The 24,179-nt window shown below is 36.8% G+C and overlaps 1 protein-coding gene across 1 annotated transcript in view; it reads right to left on the bottom strand.

Moving 5' to 3' along the window:
• Positions 1-1,064: 1,064 nt before the first annotated feature.
• The window catches only part of TMTC2 (transmembrane O-mannosyltransferase targeting cadherins 2), a 388,624-nt gene continuing 365,509 nt past the window's right edge, over positions 1,065-24,179 (bottom strand). Inside the window, exon 12 of the mRNA XM_008683605.1 lies at positions 1,065-1,493. Coding sequence (XP_008681827.1) covers positions 1,314-1,493 — 180 coding nt within the window. The 3' untranslated portion in view covers positions 1,065-1,313. The remainder of the gene's footprint in view (positions 1,494-24,179) is intronic.

The raw sequence follows: 24,179 nt of genomic DNA, 5'->3' as shown, positions 1-24,179 counted from the left end.
ATGTTCAATAAATGTTTTTCTCTGCTTCATTTTTACTTGCATAATGATCACTGAAGTGGTTACTAATAGGTAAAGAAATAAAATACCAATATGCTAGTGAAAATTAGTTTTCAACTGTGAAAAGCACTTGGCAGAAGACCTAGAAACACAAGGCTGATGCTATACTATAGCTGAAAGTAAGTCATTTTTGATGTCTTTTAGGAAGAGCAAAACACAGTCAAAATAATTCCTTAAACACATAAGCATTTCTGTTTAGGAGCCTATCAGAAAGTGATTAGCATTTTACACCAACTCTGTCCAAAATACAGAATCACTGGCGACCATTATTATACACTCCTTTGCACAGATGTGATTTTCTAATCAGTAACATCTGGGAAGCACAGAGCACCTTCCCCTTTGTGTAATAGCTGCTAGTTAGGTACCAGAACTAGAACACTTTTAAGCTCTTTAGATTTAATCCTTATATAAGCATGTGGCATTAACCAGGAAGAGCCATTTCAAAAGCCTAAGAATTAATACAATGAATTCTCCTAGGCAGTTTGGGGGAATATGTTGAGGACATTAAAATAAAAAATGCCTGCCGACACGTATAAGGTCTCCCCAACCCTTCCCGCAACACCAGTGTGAGAAGTGGTTAGCTCAGCTCAGAACATGAGAAGCAAATGCTGTCCGAAAGAAATGAAGACTGTGACATCCAAATCATAAAAAGTTATGTGTACTAGTCAGGAAACAACTACAGATTCTGACGGAACTTGACATACTTAAAAAAAAAATTTTTTTGTTAAGTTTCAGAAATTGATAAGCAGGCCGTCTCAAAGAGGGAAAGACAGCAGCGTCACGACAACCAGCCAGCTCACTGGGATTCACACCACACTTGAATCATTCTCTATTAACACTTGATCTTAATAGTTTACCAGGGCCGAATAGACACTCTGACTTCCTCTCACAGTGTTTAAGGAACAGTATAATTTCTAAATTAGCTTTCAAAAATGAGCAAAATTTGTAACTTAGATTCCCTCCTTGCCCCCCCACCCCACCCCCCAATGCCATAAGATCCTGTTTTAAGTGCTCTGGTTTATAGTTCTGTGGGTAACAATTACGTCCTTCAGGAGGTTTCCAATATTCCTCTTTTTGGTGTTAATGGCTCTGCCAACAGCAAAGTGAATACTCCCAGAAGTGGCAGTGACCTCAGTGACCTCTGCCCCCCGTCTTCAAGTCCATACTAGCTCTTGTCATAGCACTGCTGGGAAGTTCTGTTCATTAATGAAGCCAGCTTTCAAATATGGAGGAGGGCAAGGTACTGCCCTCCAGTGTCAGGTCTTGGACGTCTTTAAACCTTGCTTTTCCATGATATTCCACAGTTTGCGGAGATTGGACTGCGTGATGACATCATCTGGCTTGAGCTGCAGCGCCCGCAGGTAGTTGGCCTCAGCCTTTTGGAGCCGGCCATTGAGATGGAGAATAGCCCCCAGGTTCATCAGAGCTGCCGGATACTGGAACCAGAGAGAGGGAGGAAAATGATTAAGAGGCTTGTTTCAAGCTTTCCTTCATGGAAGACAAAAATCTTCATCCACTTATGCAAATGATTCCCTTATGTCTGGAGGCATTTTATGGAAGCAATTTAGCAATTTATACAAATAGACCAAGATAACTAGGAAGAAAAAAAAAAGTTTTCAAACAGCTGGTGTACTTTGTGCTTTAAATAGGGCAGGCAGCTAGAAAAATATTCTTCTTTAATGAGAAAGCACAGGTTACATCTGAAAACCTAGTAACCTAGCCAGACTGTACTTTTCGAAGAAAAAATTTAAAAGTTCTACATTTTCAGATAGGACTGAACTTTCTTTTTTCAACTCAATGCCAAGAAATTGTAAATTGGAGAAGCTGACAAATCTACATCCACCCACTCTTTGTTTCCTCCTCTTCTTAGCAATAGTCCAGGCCATTTAGGCACATAAGTAAATAAGTTAAAAAATTGTAAAATTTTACTGATGCTTTCAGGGTAAAAACGCTGAAAAAAAAAATTCAAATGTAATCACTCACATCCTTTCCAAATCTAATCCAAGTAGTTTAATGAGACAAAGTTCTCATTTTGAAGGCAATTTTTTAAACTTCTAATGGTGGATGTTTATTATAAATATAGCAAAGTAAAAACATACCAAAATAGATACGTAGCGCAGAAAAATGTAACCACCGTAAAAAAAGTTTTATATTATTTGTTTAAAAGTAGTTGTGATTCTCGATCACAAAATTTTTTGTAATGTGTGATATTTGCAATACAAAGTTATCATATGAAAGGCCAAGTTAAAAAAAAAAGTGTGAGTTATGTATCACTGTTTTAATACAAGGGTCTCCAACCCCAAATTCTCAGACATTAGTTAACAACAACAAAAGTCCTTCCCAAAGAAAAAATACTGTGCTAGCTATCTACAAATAAAGGCTGTTCTGCTCTTGTCTTGTCGCTGGAACTTTCTGGCTAACATAGAGCAACTAATATTTTGGCAGTTACACAAATGCATATTTCAAGTATCAGATGAAACTAAAAATGTTTATGCTAAGATTGTGCTTTCATTTTACAGCTGGTGTCACCTGGCAACTCTGTGATGCAGTGTAAAGTAATTCACATTTTCTTTACAATTTAGTATTTTCACAAAATGCGTGCATTTTTCAGCTGAATTCATGACTCCACTCTTTGCTGTAAAAACAATTATTTCCGAACCAAAAACAATGCTGGGGGCAGGGCTGAATAGCTCAGAATAAACCAACTGGAAAGAGATGATCAGATTTGGATTTTAAGAGGTCTGGATTTGAATTCTCGCTCAACCGCCGACTGTGACCTTAGTGAGGTCCCCTATCATATTTTTCCTCTTTTTATTCTGCTTGAGGTATAGCACATGCATGCTTGTGATTTTTATGCTGTTACACACACTTTACAATTTTTATTTCAATGGCTCCATAATATGTCTCTGGATGTACAGCAAAATTCTCTTAAGTCCTCAACTACGGGGCATTATTTTCAAGCTTTTCTACATCCTATTTTTCTTTTCTAAAAATAATGTTGCAAATATAAGCTATTCCTGACCTTCAAAAACCTTTTGGTCAGGATGAGTCCATACTTATCAAGAAAAATACAGATGGTCAATTTCTAATTTTAAGCCCCAATCCAAATAAACACAGCTCTAAATTACATGTACAATGAAGCTCCACCCTGGGAACCTAAAATAACACCGCCTACTCTATCTTCCCAAAAGGACTTTATCATTCAGCCCATTATTATCTTGAGTTTCTTGATGTCTAGACACATTTCTGAATTATATTCCCCTCACAGATCTTAGCACAACTATCAATAAACAGCTACTAAACTGATGGCAAAGTGTGTTCACAGCCCGAATTACTAGAGATGCTAAGTAGATAAAATGTTCAGACTTTCGCTATCCTGAGTGGGAAGAAAGGATACGGGGAGGGAGGACCACGGTTGGAGACCATTCCTGGCTAACCAGAAATAGAAAAGGCCCAGGGACGGGGGCTGAGAGAAACCAGATGGCTCTGTGGGATAGTCATTATTTCCTGAATCACTTTATTATCAAAGTATCTGTGCCTCACTATAATTACAATTCAAGGGGATTATTAAAAACACTCAAAAGTCGCAGAGCCACAGTGCCTAGGTGCCGGAGCCAGCTCTGCCCCAGAGCTGTGTGTACTTGGACAGGTTGAGCGAACACTTGAGACCTCAGTTTCTTCTAGAAACGGGATGGTAACAGTACTTGCTTCGTAGAGTTGCTGCTGAGATTGTATGAGAATACAGCATTAGTGCCTTTTCCCTCTTCTTTTCTGTCTGCTTATCATCTCAAAAACACTAAGCAGAATCCCGTCAGTGTGGGTGAGTGACCACGGCACGCCAGGGCTGTGGATCTGTGACCTGGCCCTACCACCTTTCCTAAGTGTGTGGCCTTTCTCAGGCTAAAGCTGGAGGGGAGAGATGTGAAAACACGTGGTGAAGTAGGCTCAGCCACAGAAACAGGCTTTACTATTGTTACTGAACTGTAGCCCGGGTTCTCCTGTCCTTGGAATACTTTGGAGACACCTCCCTGCCATCAAAGGATAAAAAAAGAAAAGTGAATATTATTCTTAAAAAAAAAAAACACACACACACACAATTAAGAAGTTAAAGCTGTCATCAAAGTGAGTTCTGGATGCTAATTATAATAGCATTTTGGGGGTAACTTTAATTTTTGCATTAACCACCCAGTAACAGCATGTTACTCATTCAGCAAAGATAATCAAACATTGACATTATGAACTTAAAACGGGATAACAGATCCCATAAAAGTTCGCACATACTGTGTTCCTTAAAGAATCCAAGTAAACTAAAAATGTATATATTTAAGAACATATCTGAATTTTAACAAGATTCCCAGGTGTTTTGTATGCTTATTACAATTTGAGAAGCAGTGTTCTAGAGGTTATTTCCTGATCTTAGATCATATTATTTTCCAACTTTTGAGTTTCCTATGGGAGGACGAAGTCCCTTATAGAACAAAGAATATCAGATCAAATGTCTATCTTCCAAGCAGTAAATGTTCAAATGAAACTTTATTAACAGAAGCTGTAAATGACTAAATATTACTAGACAGGAGAGGGCAGAAAAAGCCTTTTCATAACCAGATAGGAGCATGTCAAAGTTTTTAAACAGAATTGAAGACTACCGAGCTACATAACCGAAATGCAAGAAGTCCAGGTAACTGGCTGGCTGACGACACACTGGTGTCATTGCTCTCTGCCAGCTGTGACTCACAGGCTGCGGAACAGAAAAACCCAACCACAGCTGCTGATGTCTTCCCTCACACACATCTTCTTTTATTAAAGACAGCCGATGAAATTTTCAGCATGTTAACAAAGAGAGTCAGCAGCTTGCAAACCAGTAAGATGGAGCTTGTGGCTCCGTACAACACATTGGATACCGCCTCCCACTTCACAGAAAGGAGAACCAGACCTTTCTTGTTTCCTTGAAGAGGACAGATGCTTTACTTCAAAGCCGCTGACTGGTCGCCATACTGAGGCAACAGATGATGTCTTTTTCAAGTCTCTGGGGAATTATGACTATTGTTACTTGACTGTGGCCTTTGGCTTATTTCTCCAACACTGGAGGAAATATGCAAAATTAAAATAATAGGTGTACACTGGGGTGGGGCAGAGCAAAGGCAAGACTATGCAGGTCTGATTCTAGTCTAACACCTTTGAAGCTCCCAAGAACTCAGGTGAGCTCACAGGCCATCCTGAGCAGACCGGATTAGAAGACAAAGTTATTTTCCTGGCCTTTGCCTATTATGTAGTCTTGGAGAGAGATCTGTGAAGGAGGAATGGTAAAACCATATGGGGATTTAGGACTGGGCACTCCTGTCTCCACTGAGAACAGGACTTAAATGTATGGTTTGGGTAGAGCCTAGAAAAAGGAAAAGGGCTTGGCTGAAATGGTCTGATTAGGCAGGAGCTGGAAATCCACACAATAACTGGGTCTTCTCATCCCATTAGTCCCTGTGAACCACTTCCCTTTCGTGAAGGTAAATCAATAGGCAACAGAAGCTTTGAAAAAGATGAAGACAGAAATATTGGTCAAATATTTCTAATTTTATAAATCTGTTTATTTCCATTCAAAGTATTGCTGAATTCATCCATACAGTCATATATTTACTGTTGTATGAACTAAAAAACTCTTGAGGAAGAATTTCTGAGGTTAGTCTTATCCAGCTATTAATTAATACACTATAAATTTGGGGGATGGTTTCAAGATAACCACCTTTAGCTTCTGAATATAATTTGCAAACTTAAATGACTTTAACCAGGCTGAAGTATTTAATGGATTCTCACTCTTTTTCAAATAGTTACTGAGTAACTTAACGAAGGCTACATACTATCATTCAGCTGTATTCATTCAGTTGAAATTGCTTACCCAATTGCATTTACTGGAGCAGTAACTGCACCATGATGCTTAAAAAATAATGGTATAAACTTTAAAAAAACATACTCATGAAAAAGAGTATTTATGCATACATTTAAAGGATCTCTTTCTATTTATTGTGCCTTGTCCATGGCAGATATTTAATAATCACTGAATTAAAGATTATCTGTCCGACTTATGAAAAAAAAGTGTACCATGAACTCAAAGTTTGATACCTTACTCCCCCTCTGCTCCAACATCATTCCTCCTCCTCTGTCTCATTGGCAGGCTTAACAGCCAATGCCAAGCTAGAACCTTGATTCTTTGCCTTCCTTCATGTATGTATGTATGTATATATATATATCTCAATTTTAAGTCTTAACAACTTTACCCAATTATCTCCCTTAAATTTGTCTTCTAATTATACTTGGTCTCTTTCTCCTACTTGGTTTAAGCCCTAATCACCATTTCTTGGATTAAATAAAATTGAGAAAGAAGAATAAGTGAATGGGTAGTTGAGCAGATTAACAGACAGATTAAATGAATGAATGAACACATGAGTAAAGCCATATGCAGGGTTTTTACTATAAATATTGTAGGTATACAAACAAAAGTTTCAGGGAATACAAGAAAAACTACATACTTGCCTAACAAATGAAACTTCATAAAGACAACTGAAACCCCTAAACATTTCTCGCTATCTATTCCTGAAATCACCCCCATTCTCCCAAGAAAACCACAATCCTGAAGTTGGTATTTATCATTCCAGTGTACGTTTTACACTTTTATTTCTTGTGTACCTGTAATAAATATATAAAGATTTAATTTCATAAATTAGTCATCATCCATCATGAGATGGCATCCTGCCAAGCATGCACAAGAAACGAGGGTTTTACTCATCATTTTGTTTTTCAGATTTATCCATGTTGATATATTTAAGGTTTAGTTCTTTTACATGAATTCCATCGAATGACTATCCATTCTCTTAAGGATGAACTTTTCTTTAAAAGAAGGCTGCCATCCATATCCTTGTGACTATGTCTGCCCATACTTATTGGGAGAGTTTGCAGGATTGGAACTGCTGGATCACAGAGGATCTGCAACTCTGCCAGACGTTATCAAACTGTTCTTCAGTGTGGTTGTACCAAATGCATGGGCATCAGCATGTAACAGGGGGTCCCTTTATCCATATCCTTAATGACACCTGACATTGTCTGACTCTTTAATTTTTGCAGATTGACAGTGGTAAAGTAGTATCTTATTCTCTGTTTGATTTCTTTTCCCTGATAGGCCAATGACATTTCCACGTTTATTAGCTTTTTCCTTTTTCTTTTCAGTGATCCACCTGTTCTTTAACACATAGACAGAGTAAGTTTTGAAAGGGTTGGCACCTACATGGTGGTATTTGAAAGGTAATTACACAGAGCTCCCACTACCTCAAAACAGTCCCTACAAAGGACTGTTTGGCCTGGTGTTTTCCTGGTCAGAGTCACTTTCCCAAGACGGGCAACCGGATAAGCAGTTTCTAAGATGAAAAATCTGTTATACACAAAATTGAAAATCCTCGATCAAGGTGCACTTTCAATGTGGGTGGGAGGATGCCAGAAATCTGGGCAGCAGAGAAGGGCGACAGGAACTGCCACCATCCGCAGCAAGGCTGGGGAGTCCTGGACAACGACATGTGGGACAAGGCTGGCAGCTCCTGGTTAGTCCCACACAGAACGGACTTCTCTTCATGGCCTGTTCCTCTGTCTTTATCTGCTTTCTGGCTTTCTTCTTCATTATTTTTCTTAGAGCCAACAGGAGCATTTCAAGTGAACAGTATGTCTCATATTCTCCCTCTTCATCACCCTCCATTTCTACTGGCACTGCCTCGTATACATCATCTCAATCATCTCTAAATTCGCTCAGTCTCCTTTTGTCCTCCCATCTTCAATTCCTGCTTTACCCCAATCTATCTCCCACTAGACCGTTTGTCTTTTTGAAACACAAATGGGGCTTCAAAGGGTCAAACTGTGCCTACAGGAAAGAATCCAGACTCTTCAGCCCAGTGCAAGAAACCGATTACTACGTGGCACCCAAAATAAGCCCCCAATATACTCTCTGTGTGAGCCATGTGAAACTTCTATTGCTGCCATGTGCAATTTCGAGCATTCATTTTTTATCAGACTGTTTCTCTGACAAAGCCCTTCGTCCATTTTCTTTTCAGCCAACTTCTGCTCATTTAAAAGAGGAGTTTAACAATCTCTTATTCATAGCTTACTTCTGTATGTTCCCATAGTACTGTCTACATACATTAATTGCAACACTTACCACAGTGAATTATATCTACTTGTTATAAGCATCTGTCTTCTTTGCTAGAGAGTGAAACAGGCAGTGAATTTATTTTAACTGTCTTTATAGTGCTAGTGCCAGGCTCTGGCATACGAAAGAAATTCTCAATGAATGCTTGCTGAAAGAAGGAAAAAAATTATGATTTAGCAGAAAGAGCTGACCTAGAAGAAGTAAATTCTAGCCCAATCTCTAAGTAACTTAATAAACATTTACTAAGTACCTACTATATGTCAAGGTTGCTGTCAGACACTCTAGGTAAGTGCGGAACAAGAACAGTACTTTTTCAGTCTGCATACAGTTTTAACTAACTTGAACTGCACACTTAGCATTTATCAGAAACCATCAGGAGCTGTACATACCTCTCATTTGTGTCCCTCAAATGTATGAGGTCAGCGTAACTGTTACCCGTTCATTGTCCTAAGCACTAACAGGAGACTTCAGAGATGGATTCACTGCCTTCAAGGTGTTTATAGTCTGGTGCATGGACACTAATTTTTCTACTACAGAGAAGAATCTGACATGTCTAGAAGGGTGAGCTGTGGAGGAGAGGGGAGATTACTTCCTTATGGCTATGAGGCTACTAGACAAGATGAATTGTCAGGTTCCTTTGAGCCTTTAATTCTTCCAAAATGAGAACGGCATACAAACTTTTGAAATTGGTTGTCACGTCAAAATCAACTTGTTACTTTTTAAAAGTGTTTTCAGCAAACTGCTGAGAACAGAGCCAACAATGGACAGTAAGAAGCCCTAACAGAGAAGAGTCTGAATTTCAATTAGTTTGGACATTAAGATGTCAACAGTGAGAGCCATGCTGTAACCCTTCTGAGACCAAATCAAAATGGACCAAAAAAATCATATTAAAAATGAAATAGTGATACAATAAACTAAAAGATCTGTTACAAAATTCTGTGATAAAACAAAAATCCACATGCAATGCAATGGTCTCAATTCAGAAATGATAATTCTTTGTAGTCATATTTTGACTACAGTCATATTTTGAATAAAGTATCTCTGCAAAAAGATTTACCAAATTATACACACGGCAAAGGAAAACAACATGGGGGATCTAGCAATGGCGAGGCAAATTCTGACAGATAACAGAAATGATTCATTCTAATTCTCAGTTTCGACACAGTATTTGCATTTTTGAAATAGCTTTGAATAAAACAGAAGAGGTACAGGTGACAAGCAAGACACAAGGCTGCATTAAGGGAGTAGTTCCAATTTTCAGTGACACATTTTATCCTGTGTGCTCAATCCTTCTCTCTTACATCTGCCCCATCCCAGCGGGTGTTGCAAGAATGCTCATTTAACTTTTATGATGGGTGTGATTGCCACAATGTGGAGTGCTATTCATTTCTATGGCAATCAAAATGCCAAAAGCTGTGGTTTGGGGGATAGCAAACAGTGATTGTAACAGAGTCATTTCAAAGGTGGTAGTTATTTCTAACTGATTTTAAAGTGCACATACTAAATTAAGAATATAACTCAGAAATTATTCTTCACTGGCGATGATCCTGTTTCAAAGACAGGTTTTCCTGATGTCCTTAATGTCCTCAGAACATCTCTCACATGATCCAAATGGGAAACCTAGATCTCAGGCCACCTAAGTGTCACTGACAGCTTTTATAAAAGGCAATCAGTACACTATTTATCTTGATTTGCAATAAGCACGTAGCTCATCACTTGAAGTAAAACTATAAATAAAAGTTCTACATAAATGAGAAAAATATGACTTAAAGTGCATGCAGATTAGAAGAACGAAAATAAGTAGAATTTATTGAAGGTTAAAAACCTTAAAGGAATGAAATTTAGGAAAGAATCTGCACAATAGGCAAAATCATCTACATCTGAAAAACACCAACAGCTGTCTGCCCTTACTAATGCAGAGAGCTGCTACAAAAACCTACAGCATCTTCTTTTCCTTTTCTTTGAACCAAATTCCTTGTCTGTTTCCAAATATGATTTAAGCAACATAATTCACTCTACACTTTATTCATTTCTTTTTGGTATGAAGGGGAGGGAGGAACACGTGCATGCTTTCTCAATCATAATCGTATTACGCAGAAGGATTTCCAGCTGTATGCGCCATCCACGTGTGTATGTGTGAAGCGTGAGTTTGAATATATCTAATAAAATGATGCTCATCCCAAGGAGTTGAAACATGCCCCTGGGATAATCATGTTGTTATTAAAATGTATCTCAGAGATATGCTGGAGGTTGAGATTTGAGTTTATAATATTTAGGAACTTAATTGTCATGGGAGACAGAGGCAGAGAAAAACATTTTTTCTTTTTTTTTGTTTTGGGAGGGACTGGGCTTTTTTGCTATGCAAATTGATCATCTGATTTTTTAAAAACAAATGCAACAAGAGCTATAGACATACTACACTGACTGTTGAGTTTGATTAAGTTGATGAGCACTGGGTGTTATACGCAACTCATGAACTGCACTCTACATCTGAAAGTAATGATGTACTGTATGTTGGCTGACTGAATTTAAATAAAAAGAAAAGACCTACTACATTGACAAAGTCAAAGTTACAACTGGAGTAAAGATTCAACAGATGCCATAAAAATCAAATTCAGGAAAATGTTTTTAACCTATGTATATATCACTTCTCCAACAGACTTCTACGTTTGCCAATAAAGAGCTATGATCAGATGGAGGTCAACTGAGAGATTCCAGTTTGCATATTGTTGAAATGACAGACTTGTTCCCGAATAGGCCTTATTGAAAATAATCATTTAAAAAAAAAAAAACATGGAAATGAGCATGTCAGAGACTTCAAAACAAGTGGATTAAATGAAATTTAGGGTAGGCATACATGTTCTAAAGATGTGTAAGACATTTTTTTCCCCTCTGACAAAGCAGATAAGAGTGAAGAAGCAGGATTCATTCAAGGGTGACAGTGTCAATCAGATCAATCACATTTCAACATGAAATTAGAAGGCAGCCACTGTCCCCCCACAGAGTGAATATGAAGAAACATGTTTCACAAAGAGAAGTCACTACAGGCTTCACGCACACAGCAAGTGGAAAGTTTTGCTAACACTCTGAGTTAGGACGACCAGATCAAATATAACGAGCAGGGACAAAGCAATTTCTACAGAAACTATAAATCTTTCCAGGGACTAAAAATAAAATGCAAACACACTGTCTGATGCATGGCATTCTATTTGCACTTTTATAGGACCAAGACTTTGTTGATACACGCTTGGAAAAATAATGATGCAAGGTCTTCACACATCATTTCAGAAAATATTCCATCAGGACACACGAATCAAGGTGAAGCCATGCTCTACTCCAAGCCAATACACTTGCCAAAGTGTCACACCTGCTGAAAATGTAAAAATAAACATGACTTGTGTGTATCTAAACTCATGGCAAATCAAGGGAGGTTGAATGGCAGAACTTCTGCCACTCACACGGTACAACCTCACATAGTACCCTCAAGATCTCTACGTCCAATTACACATTTTGCCCTCAAGATCTCTACATTCAATTACACCTTTTGCCTTTATTTTTGAAATGTTCATACACGAAATTGCCACATTCAGACTACATCAATCATCTAATTTAGAGCCTGTTCAGTCAGCACATTTTTTTTTATCTTTAAGGAGGTTTTAAAAATGGTCTTGTTGAAATTTTTCTGCATAATGGGTTTCTAAACTGTATGTAATACTGATTTTGTATTGCCTTTGCCTACTGTACCAATGTCTCACGTCTTCTCTGAGCAACTCTATTTTTGAAAATGCTACACCCTTAGTTTCTTGCCTCCCTTCCTTGGTCTATCCAGTTAATATAAAATAAGGAAGCAAGCAAATAACAAGCACTCAATAAAGCAATCACACAGACTCAGAGTCCAAGCCACTGCTGACCACAGATATATTTGTTGGATACTTATTCATTCATATACCACAAATAACAACCCAAACAAGACTTGAAGAAGAAGGAAGAACAAGATAAATTATTTTTAAACCAAGGATTAATACTCATATGCTAACTCTGATTTCTTTTGGACTCATCTTCCATACTGAGTTAGGGAACCATAATGATTATGTGATACATGTCAACTATGTTTACAAAATCCAAAGTAATATATTTTTACCTCCTCAAAAAACATCATTTTGTATTGCCAAAGCAACAACCTTGAATAGGCCTGATATTTAACTACAGAAAAACTTGGCCACATATCACCTCTACCTATGACTCATTTTGAACAAGTTAGACAAAAAGGTCTTTTCTAGAAGTACAAGAAAGGCACATCGTTTTAATTTTTTCATGTAAGAAACCAGAAGCAAGATCTTTTTCTCTTATTACATATTAGTTATTCTTAAAACAAATTATATTAATACTCCACTAATTAAATTATAGGCCATTTATCTCATAAATGTTTAATGTCCATTACATATAATAATTAAATCCAATTTCAGTATCTTGAAATGGCTCATAGAAATTAAGCTATGCTCTAATGCCTATAATTTAACTCTTTCATTTATTTCAGTCAAAGACAGAAGTTCAAGAACTTTCTTAACTTCTTTGGTTCATCCAAGAGAAAAAGGAATGAAATGGTAATTATAAAGTCAATATTCTTAGAAAATTAAGTCCAGGATGCTGTGGAATATGATCACTTATAGTGGCCATGTGAAAAAGCAGCCTCCAGCAGAGAAGCAAGAGTACATGTGGCTAATCTGTAGGTCTATTTAACTCCAGAACCTGGGCAACAATGAGAGGCCAGGAAGCGTGGCTATCCCATGAAAAGGGGAATGGATACATAAAGGTATCTCTAACTAAATAAATGGAATTTAGGGAGATGAAAAAATTATTTATAACAAAGAAATAATAATGAACAATTTAATAAGAAAGTCATGGATGGAGCCTTTTGCAGACTGCAAATGATATCTCTCCTGTAACCCTTGAAACTATAATTTCTAAAATAAATTTGGGTTCTTCATCTATCTCATCCTTTATAACCAATTTTATTCCTTGAAACTATAATTTCTAAAATAAATTTGGGTTTTTCAACTATCTCATCCCTAACAGCCAATTTTAATTCTTTTTAAAATATAATTTTTTCATTCATTCAGAATCTAATTTTTGAGCACCTACATTGGGAATTCAACAGTACATAAAACGGTTAAAAATCCTGGGCCTCAAGGAGCTTATACCTTATTTGTAAGACAAAGGTAATAAACACAAAAATATAAGCAAAATATATAGTACGTTATATTGTGATACATGAAAGGATAAAAAATATAGCAAACATAAGGTTGAAGAAAGGTATGTGAGGAGGATGGTCAACAAACCTCAGCCTGAGAGTCATATCCAGCTCAGGACTTTTACTCAAAAGGAAAAATAATACATCAAAGCACATGAATATTACATAAAATTCTAATTTCAATGCCCATAAATAAATTTTTATTGGAAAATAACCAAACTTAATCACGTACGTATTGTCTATGGCTGCTTTCGTGCTACAAAAGCACAACTGAGTAGCTGCAAGAGAGACCTATGGTTGCAAAACCTAAAACACATACCGCCTGGTCTGCTACAACAAAAGTTTGCTGAACCCTCAAATACAATATTAAATAAGAAGATCTCTAAAGGTCTTTAGACAGCATTTGAGTGTAGAACTGAAGGAGGTGAGGGAATAAACTGCACAAGGAGTAACATGGTCTGACACCCTTTGAATGTTATTTTGAAAGCACAATAATGAAGAAGTCAACTGCAGTATTATAGATGAGCAGTCTTCGATAAGGACTGTAGCAGTGGAAGTCGGCCTATGCAATTAGAAGAATGAAGCGATTTGCTACAATGGGAAAGACCATGGGACGAGAAGGCATGGGAAGAAGATCATGAGTTCAATTCTGAACCATTAGCTGGAGGGGTATGTACAAGTATAGATACTAAGTAAACACTGGGTAGATTAGTCTGGAGTCCAAAGAAGAGATCTCAGCTGGAGATTTAAATTTGGGAGCCGTCATATCAACGCTATTTAAAGCCATGAGAGAGGATGAGATCTCTGAGAAAGTGATGATACAGAGAAAAGCAGGTCAAGAAAAAAGAAAAAAATTCAAGGTCAAGAGATTGGATAGATGGGAAAGAACAAGCCAGGGGATGAAGGTTAAGAGGAACCAGAGCTAAGAATCTGGAAACCAAGTAAAGAAAGTGTTTCCAGGAGGAATGAGTAATCATCTGTGTCAAATGCTACTGATAGGACAAGTAAAATTAGAACTGAGAACAAATGGATTTAATGTTGTTGAGTGTTGTTCCAGTAACTCTGACAAGAGCAGCATTGGTGACATCATTGGAGAAAAAGCCTGCCTGGAGTAGGTCCAAATGAAAATGGAAAGTTATGCTATAAAGGGAAGGAGGAAAACGGAGTGGTAGCTAGAGGCATAAATAGGCTTGAGAGGCTTTTTGTTTTTCAATTTGGTGAGAGATAACATCATGTTTAAATGTTGATGGGATATTTCAGTAGAAAGGAAAAATCTGTTAATACAGGAGAGACAGTGAAAGAGAGGGAGAGGGAGAGAATGAGTGAGAGAGACAGGAGACAAGTAAATGTAGGACTAATGTCCTTCAATAGTTAAAAACAGAGGCATCTAATGAAGAAATGAAGAGGCTGGTTTGAGCTAGATGGATAGACAGTTTATAACAGTAGGAAAAAAGGTATCATTTAAAGGCACAAATGCCAATAGATGGTTAGATGTGGGGATGGACGCTTGTGAAAGTTCTGATTACTTCTGCATTCTCAATGAAAAAGGATGCAAGGATGTCAGTTGAGTGAGTGATGGGGAAAAAAATGTTGGAAATTTTAGATGAAAGAGTCAAGTATGAAGTTATCTAGAAAAATACCAGAGAGAATGGATTAGAAAATTATAATCTGACTGCCACCCAGCACTGAGGGTTCACTTGAGGCTGGTGATACTGAACTTTAAAGGGAGTTGTATTTTTCTCTAGATAGGTTTAGCTTCAAGATGCAGACATAGAGCAGACAGAGATGGATGTAGCCAGGTGCTGATTTGGCCAACAAGTATGATGGGACAAAAAGAAGCAAAGGAATGATTATCATGACTGAACTTGGAATTTATTTAAGTAAGGAGGTATTTGAGGTATAATGTGCTCAAGGACACTGAAACACTGGTGATTTCTACGGATTGTAGGTCCCGGCTGTGGCTGAAGCATTTGGGATATTGGTGCCATAGCTGGAAATGGTGATCAGGTTGTGGGATGTTTGAATGAAATTGTTAGTTACAGAAAGAGCAACCAGGCAAGAGGGCTCCCTTAGGAGACCAAAATTAGTAAAATATTTCAAGAGTTGGAAAGTGATAGGTGATGAGGGCAAAGAGAGATACACGGAGTTTTATAAGGATTAGATTCTAGGCATGATGGATGACCTGCAAGAACTGGGCCTTTGGGGTGACTAAGATGGTCCTGATAGTACTAAGGAGAAGACAATACAGCAATTTTATTAGCAAATACTAGTAAAAATGGGCTTTAGTTAGGATAACTGTTTTAGTAAAGTTAGTTTTTTAAAGATATGGACAAAGAATATGTGGGATATATACATAATGGAAATATTACACAGCCATAAAAAATAAAATCTTGCCATTTGCAATGATGTGGATGGAACTAGAGGGTGTTATGCTAAGTCAAATAAGTCAATCAGAGAAAGACAATTATTATATGATCTCACTGATATGTGGAATTTAAGAAACAAAACAGAGGATCATAGGGGAAGAGAGGGAAAAATAAAGAAAAAAAAGACAGTCTCTGCTTGTTAACAGCTAACTTTAAGCACTAAAGTAGCTATTATTTAAGACTCTGGAACTTTCACCAAGAAAGCTAGCAAGGCACCAAAAGCATGTCCTAAGATGTTTCTAATAATTAACACATTTCTTAATTTTGTTATTAGATTGCTCTAGGGGCTTTGTAGTTCATGTTTTATCATTTTAATTTTCCTTGTACTTCAATGGCTAGCTAAAAACAATATTGATTACATTTTTATTTGGTGTTCAACTCAGTAGAATTTAATAAATGAAAAACAAATGTATACACTAAGTAAATTAAAAGACCCATGGGTTTAACATGATAACGAGTAGTATTTTATAGTTACAAACTAAACTTCAAAATTCAGTGTGGTGATTCGAATAGTGATTATCTCCTGTGGGGGAGATAAAGGGATGGGATGGGGAAGAGGCACAGATGTAGATGGAAGTTATTGGCAATGGTTAGTTTCAGAGTTCCAAGAAGTGTTCCATGATGTTCACACGCATAAATTTCATTGTATATTATTATGCATCTTTACTTACAAAATATGTTAATATATTCTATGTGTTTAAATATTATATTTGAAATATATTGTAATACCATGCCTCTGTTGGGCTCACCCATTGGCATTAGCCAAAAAAAAGTCCCACACATCCAGAGAAAAAGTTCCCTTCTGCCATATATCTTCAGCTGAAGTCAAGTGGGGACAAGTGAATAATATGCCATATCACCCTAGGCCCCAACATGAAACACACAAAAATCATCATTGCCATTAGATTACATAATGTTCATTTAGACTTATATCCATGTTTGCTGTTTTATTTGCTTCTTGCATCTTAGCTTCTCCTTTTGGAATTTCCATTCTTCCTAAAGCAGATGCTTTTACAAAAGTTTTCTTTAGTAAAAGATTATTGATGGTAATATTTTTCAATTTTTGATTATATAATGTGTTTTTATTTTACCAACATTGTTGAAAAATATTCCTAGATGCTAAGAGAGTATTACAGAAATTTTCTTTAAACATCTTTTTATTTTTTTAAAGATCTTATTTATTCATTTGACGGAGAGAGAGGGAATGAGTGGGGTGTAGGGGGCAGAAGGAAAAGCAGACTCCCCACCGAACAGGGAGCCCAATGTGGGGTTTGAACCCAGGATCATGACCTAAGCTGAAGGCAGATGCTTAACCACCTGAACCACCCAGGCACCCCTTCTTTTAACATCTTAAAGAGATTATTTCATTATCTTATGTCTCTCAGGGTTGCATTAATTTTATGTGCTCTTTATCAAATTAGCATTCCTTCATAGGTAAGTTTTCTTTCTGGCTGCTTTTAGGTTATCATCTTGCCCCTGGTTTCCTACAATAAACAATGCTGAGCCTGCATACAGATTCCTATTTATTTATTCATTTGGGGTATATTATGCTGTGCATCTTCTATTCATCCCAGAAAATGCTGGGATATTCACTATTCTATTCTCAATGTCTGGGTTCTGAATAGATATTACATATTCTCATTGTATTCTCCAGTTTTAACTTCTCTTTCATATCCCTCATTTTCCTTTTCTACATGGCATTCTAGGTAATCTGCTCGCATGTATCTTCAATTTCATTAATATTCTTAATTGTGACCAACCTATTTAATCTAACCTTTGAGCTTTGAATTCAAGAATTCTTTTCAAGACCACTCTATTATCTATTTCTTAAATATTTCATACAGAGCTATTTTGTATTCTGTTTCTGACATTTCAGTATCTGTAGTCTTTGAAGGTCTAAATATTTTGTTTCTGCTCTCACTTACCGTGGTTACTTCCTTGGGGTCTTAGTGATCTTTGAGTTTTCTTTAATTAATTGTTTGCTCTAAATCTGAGGAATCCAGAAAGCCTGAATTGGGGATGCCTTTATCCAGAGAGGATCTGCATCTACAAATAAGAGAATTCTACCAACCTAAACCACCACATTCTGCCTTGAGGGTCCCGACTCAATTATAAGCTCTGTTTTACCACACTGGTGCAGGCGCAAGACTGATTAACCAGAAGGCAAGGCTGCTATTGAATTCCATACTCAGGATAACCCTGCTCCTACAGGTGACCTGACACTTAGAATCCCAAAGTCCAGTTCAAAGTTTTCTTTCTTTCTTTTGTTTTGTTCTTCACCCCCATTCCTTCTTTGGAAGAGTGGTTCTTATCTTCCCCTTGAAAGCCCAACAGCATTTCAGAAGGAAAAATATTATTCTAATCGTCTACCTGGGGAGAGAATTTCTATGGTCTGCTATGCTGACAAGAAGTAGAAGTCTTTGTGATTATAAAAGTCATTGAAATTTTGACAGTTTTAAGAACTGGCTTCAAAATTCGAGAGCATATGAATGAAGAGCTGGTCAATAACAATTATGTAGCCTGCATCCTGTATATAACACCATTCTAAATAACAGGGGAAGGAAAGTGGATGTTGCTCTCAGAATGTTTTCAAATTCAAGGGAAGGGAGGAAGTGGCAAAGACAGATAAGCAACATAAACAAATCAAACCATACAGAGAAACACTTTGACATCCTCCTAGAATGTTATCCACTTTTGGCAGGACTCTATTTTGTTTAGCTTATAACTGAGAACCTCTACACAACCCACAGTTTATTTATCAAAAGTACGTAGTGTTTAAAAAAAGTATGTAGTACTTTTCTTATAAGGAACACTTATCATCATGGGAATAAAAGGCACAACTTAGGGAATGAGGTCAATGGTACTGTAATATGGGTTATATGGTGACAGATGGCAGCTATACTTGTGGTGAGCACAGCAGAATGTATACAGAAGTTGAATCTCTTTGTTGTACACCTAAAACTAATGTGACATTGTGTGTTAACTATATTCATGTAAAAAAATTTTTAAAAAGAGTATGGGGGTGCCTTGGTGGCTCAGTGGGTTAAGCATCCGACTCTTGATTTCAGCTCAGGTCATGATCCCAGGGTTGTGGGATGGAGATCTGCGTCAGGCTCTGTGCTGGGCATGGAGCCTGCTTAAGAATCTCTCTCTCTCTCTCTCTCTCTTTGCCCCCCCTTTCATAGATACATAGATAGATAGCACTTAACACACACTTGATTGCTTTGCATTTTGACAGAATCCCTTTCTTTTATTTTATGGAAATTTTAGTTTGATATTATGTTGTCAGCAGAGCAATTCTACCACTTTCCAAAATAAAATCTAATTTGACTCCCACGAAATGAGAAGGAACGAATTTGCTTTCCTTCATCTATTTTCTCTATCATTAAGCAGCAAATTAGAGTGGCAAGCACTACCGCATAGAACACATATATTTATTCCTTTCTTTACCTACAGAAAGAGTAAAAAAAAAAAAAAAAAAATAGCCTACTTTACATGCTGCCAGGACTAAGGTTCACAGGATAGATAAGGGATGCATGTCCTACTTTCCTTGCTGTCTACCTCAAATCAAACTTTCTCTCATGTGGGCACAGATGCACCTACGCGCATATATCCTTCAAGTGGCAAAGTTCTACCCAGCCGCAAGGAGCAAATGTCAATATACAAACTAGTCACTTATGCAGTACCGTCTACGGAAATATTTTGGAATTATCCTTACAATAGTAACTTGTTACCTGCTTTGTACATGTAATTTCCTGAGTGAAAACAGCATTAACTGGCTGTTAAACTTGGCAAATCACGTTCATTCTCGATGCAATTATTTGTTTAATATGTTTAATACAAAGCCTCTACATCTTCTTTAGTCTTAGTGTCTTAATGGGTCAGAAAGTCTGTCTGTCACTATCACCACCACCACCACCACCACCACCATCATCATCATCACATCATTATTTATACTACAGGTACCTTACACTTGTTTGCTCTTAAAATGTTCAAAGCATATGTACTTACATGGTTTCATTTCATTCTTGCAATTGGCTAGAGAAATTTGGATCTTAAAGGATAAAGTAAGTTGTTCAAGGTAACACAACCAGTAATCAGTACTGCTGGGCCCAAACCCCAATTTTCCACTCCATTTCCACTTCCCTTTCCACTCTACTATTCCAATTTATTATGATGGTGCTTGTTTTCATTTTCGTAAACATTGGTAGTGGTTCACAATGTCTGTCATAAGCATTTGGGTACATTGGGTTGACAATATCCTATAATTTAAGGGCATAAGGCTAGGTGAAAGATGGAGAGAATGACAGACAGAGGTATTAACAGATACGGAAAATCTATTTGCCACCAACATGAATTTTATATGACTTTTCTGAAACACACTAAAACTTATTTGAGTCATAAAATTCTTAATTTAGCTTCTATTTCTTGCTTCATGTACTCTAAGAATAAAAATAAATATCTACTTGAAGAAAAATAAAATTTATATCTTTACAATTGGCCCACTGCCCACAAACAGTAGGGGTAAAACTAAACTCCTTAGATATTGAAAAACAAATCACTGCTGATCATGATTATTTAATCACAACAAATATCCTATTGAACTTTCATCTCTGAATGCAAAATAACATCATTAGCAATCATGCTAGATGCCTGTTATTTTAATGTACTTAATTTATAAATTTGCTTTCCATGATGTCCTATTGAATGAAGATTGATTAAAATGTGATCAATATTATTTTCAAATAGCCACTAAGGTATGAGGAAAACAAAGATTGTGAAACGTGAACAAAAATGTTGCTAAAGCAATTCAATAACAAAATAATTAGTTAATCAATTAGAAGCATCTATAATGTGCTGGTAGTGACCATGCTTACTCTCTGGGAGAAGATTCCAGAGGTTTCATAAGAGCTGCTTCAGTGTTTATTAGGTGTTAGAGATAAAAAGATTACCTTAATTGCAGCCCATTCTTGGTAGCATGTTAGTTAAAAAGAACCATTTTCTAGATAAGTAAAATACAGAATAGCTCCACATACGTTATTTAGTTTAGGAAGCATTAACAATGGGATTTTTCTCCAAGCTGGTTTATCTACACAATTACATTTTGTTCAGACAGATCATTCTTGTTGAAAATAAGAGAAAGACCTTATATTATAAAGGTGTTGATAAATTTATTTCCAAAAGAGGAGGAAATGTTTTAAGATAAATGTACCAAAAACCACATATATATATCCTGAAGATGGCAAGTGGGAACAGCTCTGGATTAGTAGTAGGAAGATCTGGTCAGTTAGTTAGTTAAAAGATTTTATTTCTTTATTTGACAGAGAGAGAGCACAAGTAGGCAGAGCAGGAGGCAGTGGAGGGAGAGGGAGAAGCAGGCTCCCCACTGAGCGGAGAGCCCGCCATGGGGCTGGATCCCAGGACCCTGGGATCATGACCTGAGCTGAAGGCAGACACTTAACTGACTGAGCCACCCAGGTGCCCCAGATCTGGTCTTTTAATCCTTACTTTCGCATTTCCTACCTGTATGACTTTGCAAAAAAATATCCAACATTGCCAAATCAGTTTCTCATATGAAAACAAAAACCAAACCAACCAAACAAAAAAACCCCAGCAGAAATAGCTGTCATTTTCCTTACTGGATATCATGAGGAATAAGTAATAGAGTAGGTATACAAATACTCTGCAAATTTGGAAAACACTATAGAAATGTTAGTTATTTTGCAGCACGTTGCCAAAAGAAAAGCTATAATATTTCAGTGGTAATTTGCGAACTTTGAGATGGTACTTCCTTAGCAGGAAAAAAATAAATAAATCAAGGATGAAAATACATTATTTGTAAGGGTAAGGTAATCTAAAACTGGAAGAAAATCAACAATATTTTTTTTCTTTTAATTTGTGGAATATAAATTCTGTTTTGTGAATTCTTCAGCTGAAGAAGAACAGTAATAGGGCTTGGAGAATCTCTTAATCTAGCTTACTCTCAAGAGGCATAGAGCATATATACCAATATATTTCTTTCTCCTTCCTAATGCTGGAGGAATTTGGACTCTTAAGAAAAAGTAAAATTTATTAATAGTAACACAAGGAAATTCAAAACAGAGTATGTTTAAATGTTGGCTCTAAATCACAAGTGTACACTTAAAATCCAAAATGAGTAGACTGTCTCAATATTGTACACAGTAAGAATTTTATTATAGAAAAAAATTAAACTGTACTCATTTGCTTGCCTATGGGTTGTTTCTATTTAGTTTGGAAATTTTCATTACTGTTGTAAATCTTCACCATAAATGCCAAAGAATAACACCTACTGTGTAAGAAAAGAGAATGAAATTAAGCTTTTAATCAAGAAATTAGAAGCTCCCTGGGAAATACTTGGGAGAGGAGAGTATGTCATATTTCATTCTTCTGCAAAGTAGAAAAGTCTGAAAAAATATTGAACCTTTATAAAAGGATATTGGCTTTAAGAGAATCTGATAATTATGAAGAAAAATCACTACCTCTCAGCAACAGAAATGGATCTGAGTAGCATATTCATTAAAAACATCAATAAAAGATATGACATACTCTAATTTACTCTAAATTCATTAAAAAGATATGACATACCCTAATCTAACAAGTCGTCTCAGTGGGTATTTAGGTTGTTTCTATTTTCCTTGCTATCAGAAACAATACTACAATACACAGAAACATTTGAGATAGATTTTTCAAAGATTAATTCATGCAGCCAGGGAGAAGAACAGGGTAGGACATATGGGCAGATGATGAATTTCAAAGGAATAAAGGGTATATTACATGGAATTTTAGGCTATATTGAGTTGATGGATGGCGAGCAGCACAGAGGGTTGGAAGGTAGTAACAGTCAGTGCCTTGTACTACTATGGTTGTAAGCATGGAGACAGGGGATAGGGCATCCTTGCTAAGAAGAGCTCATCTTTCACATATTTGGTTTCTGCTAAAACTTGTTAGAAAAATGGCTTTGTTTCAGCAAAGAAGTATGGGAAAAGATGATCAGCAATGAGAAGTCTAAGAGTATTTAAAATAGTAATTTGAAAGCACTGTGTTTAGAAAGATGCAGTTCCTATGGCAAGAGTGAAGAATAGATTTGATACAACCATGTACAGATAGCTGGAAAATAGTTTTGAGCCACGGGGAAAGATAAAGTCTAGAGAAACATAGGAATGAGGTACAGATGTACTACAACTGATTTAAATCTTGTAGGCTCAGCTATTATCTGTGTTTGCATGTTGTGAGTGTGAGTGTGTGAGTGTGTGTGTGTGTGTGTGTCTGAGAAGGACAATTTTCCCATAATAATTATTTATAAATAACTTCAATATATCCTTTCCAGGACACAGAATCAAACTGAAACTCATCTCTACCTAATTTCTCTGTAGATGACTACTAGCCTGAATTGAAACCTTGGCTCTGCCACTAGCTAGGTGTGTGACTTCAGGCAAAGCCCCTATCTTTACAGATTTATTCAATAACTATTTAGTAAGCGATCACCAGGGATGGACACTGTGTTGGTGTAACGGATGCAATGTTGAACTAAACTACTATAGACTCTGTCCTCGTGGAGCCTATATGCTTGTGAGGGAAATGAAAAATAAAATAATCACACAAGTAAATAAACTTTAACTACGATAAGAACTATAAATACGAAGCAAAGTGTAGAAAGCAAAAAGTGGTTCAGAATTTTCCTGATAATGATTGTCAAGTTGAGATCAGATGAATGAGAGAAATTGAGAGATCTTCATCAGAGGTACATTCATTCAGAAGCAGAACCTCAAAGTAGTGAGTTGGGACTAAGCATGGAATGTTCAAGACCTTGAGAGAAAACTAGACTGATGAGCACTCAGAGAGCAAAGGAAAAAGAAATGGAAGACATGACTGCAAAGATCACTCCAAAACTGATTGTAAGGACTTTAGGGAATAAAGGAGGCCCTACACGTGGTCATTCACTGGTAGCTCCATATCTCTCATAATGATAAGACCATTTGTACTTTGGTGGATGCCAATGGTGAGCTTCCTAAATGGGCACAGAACGCATTATTTCAAACCATGACTCTAAAAACAAGAAACTGTAAACTCTTTCAGATATGTAAAAGACATATTTGAATAATCTGTGAAGTACCTGTAAAGTGAATTGAATAAAAGCAACTGGTGTTTGTGTTGGTTCAAAGGGGTACATCTGTGACATTCACAGGGTTTTCATCTCAATCACGTACGTGCTCATGATGTCAAATTTTTATAACAGTAAGAA

This window comes from Ursus maritimus, unplaced genomic scaffold, assembly GCF_017311325.1.
Source record: "Ursus maritimus isolate PB19 unplaced genomic scaffold, ASM1731132v1 scaffold_21, whole genome shotgun sequence".
Classification (NCBI taxonomy): domain Eukaryota; kingdom Metazoa; phylum Chordata; class Mammalia; order Carnivora; family Ursidae; genus Ursus; species Ursus maritimus.
Note: the sequence above shows the minus strand (reverse complement) of the source record. Positions and strands in the feature narration are given on the sequence as shown.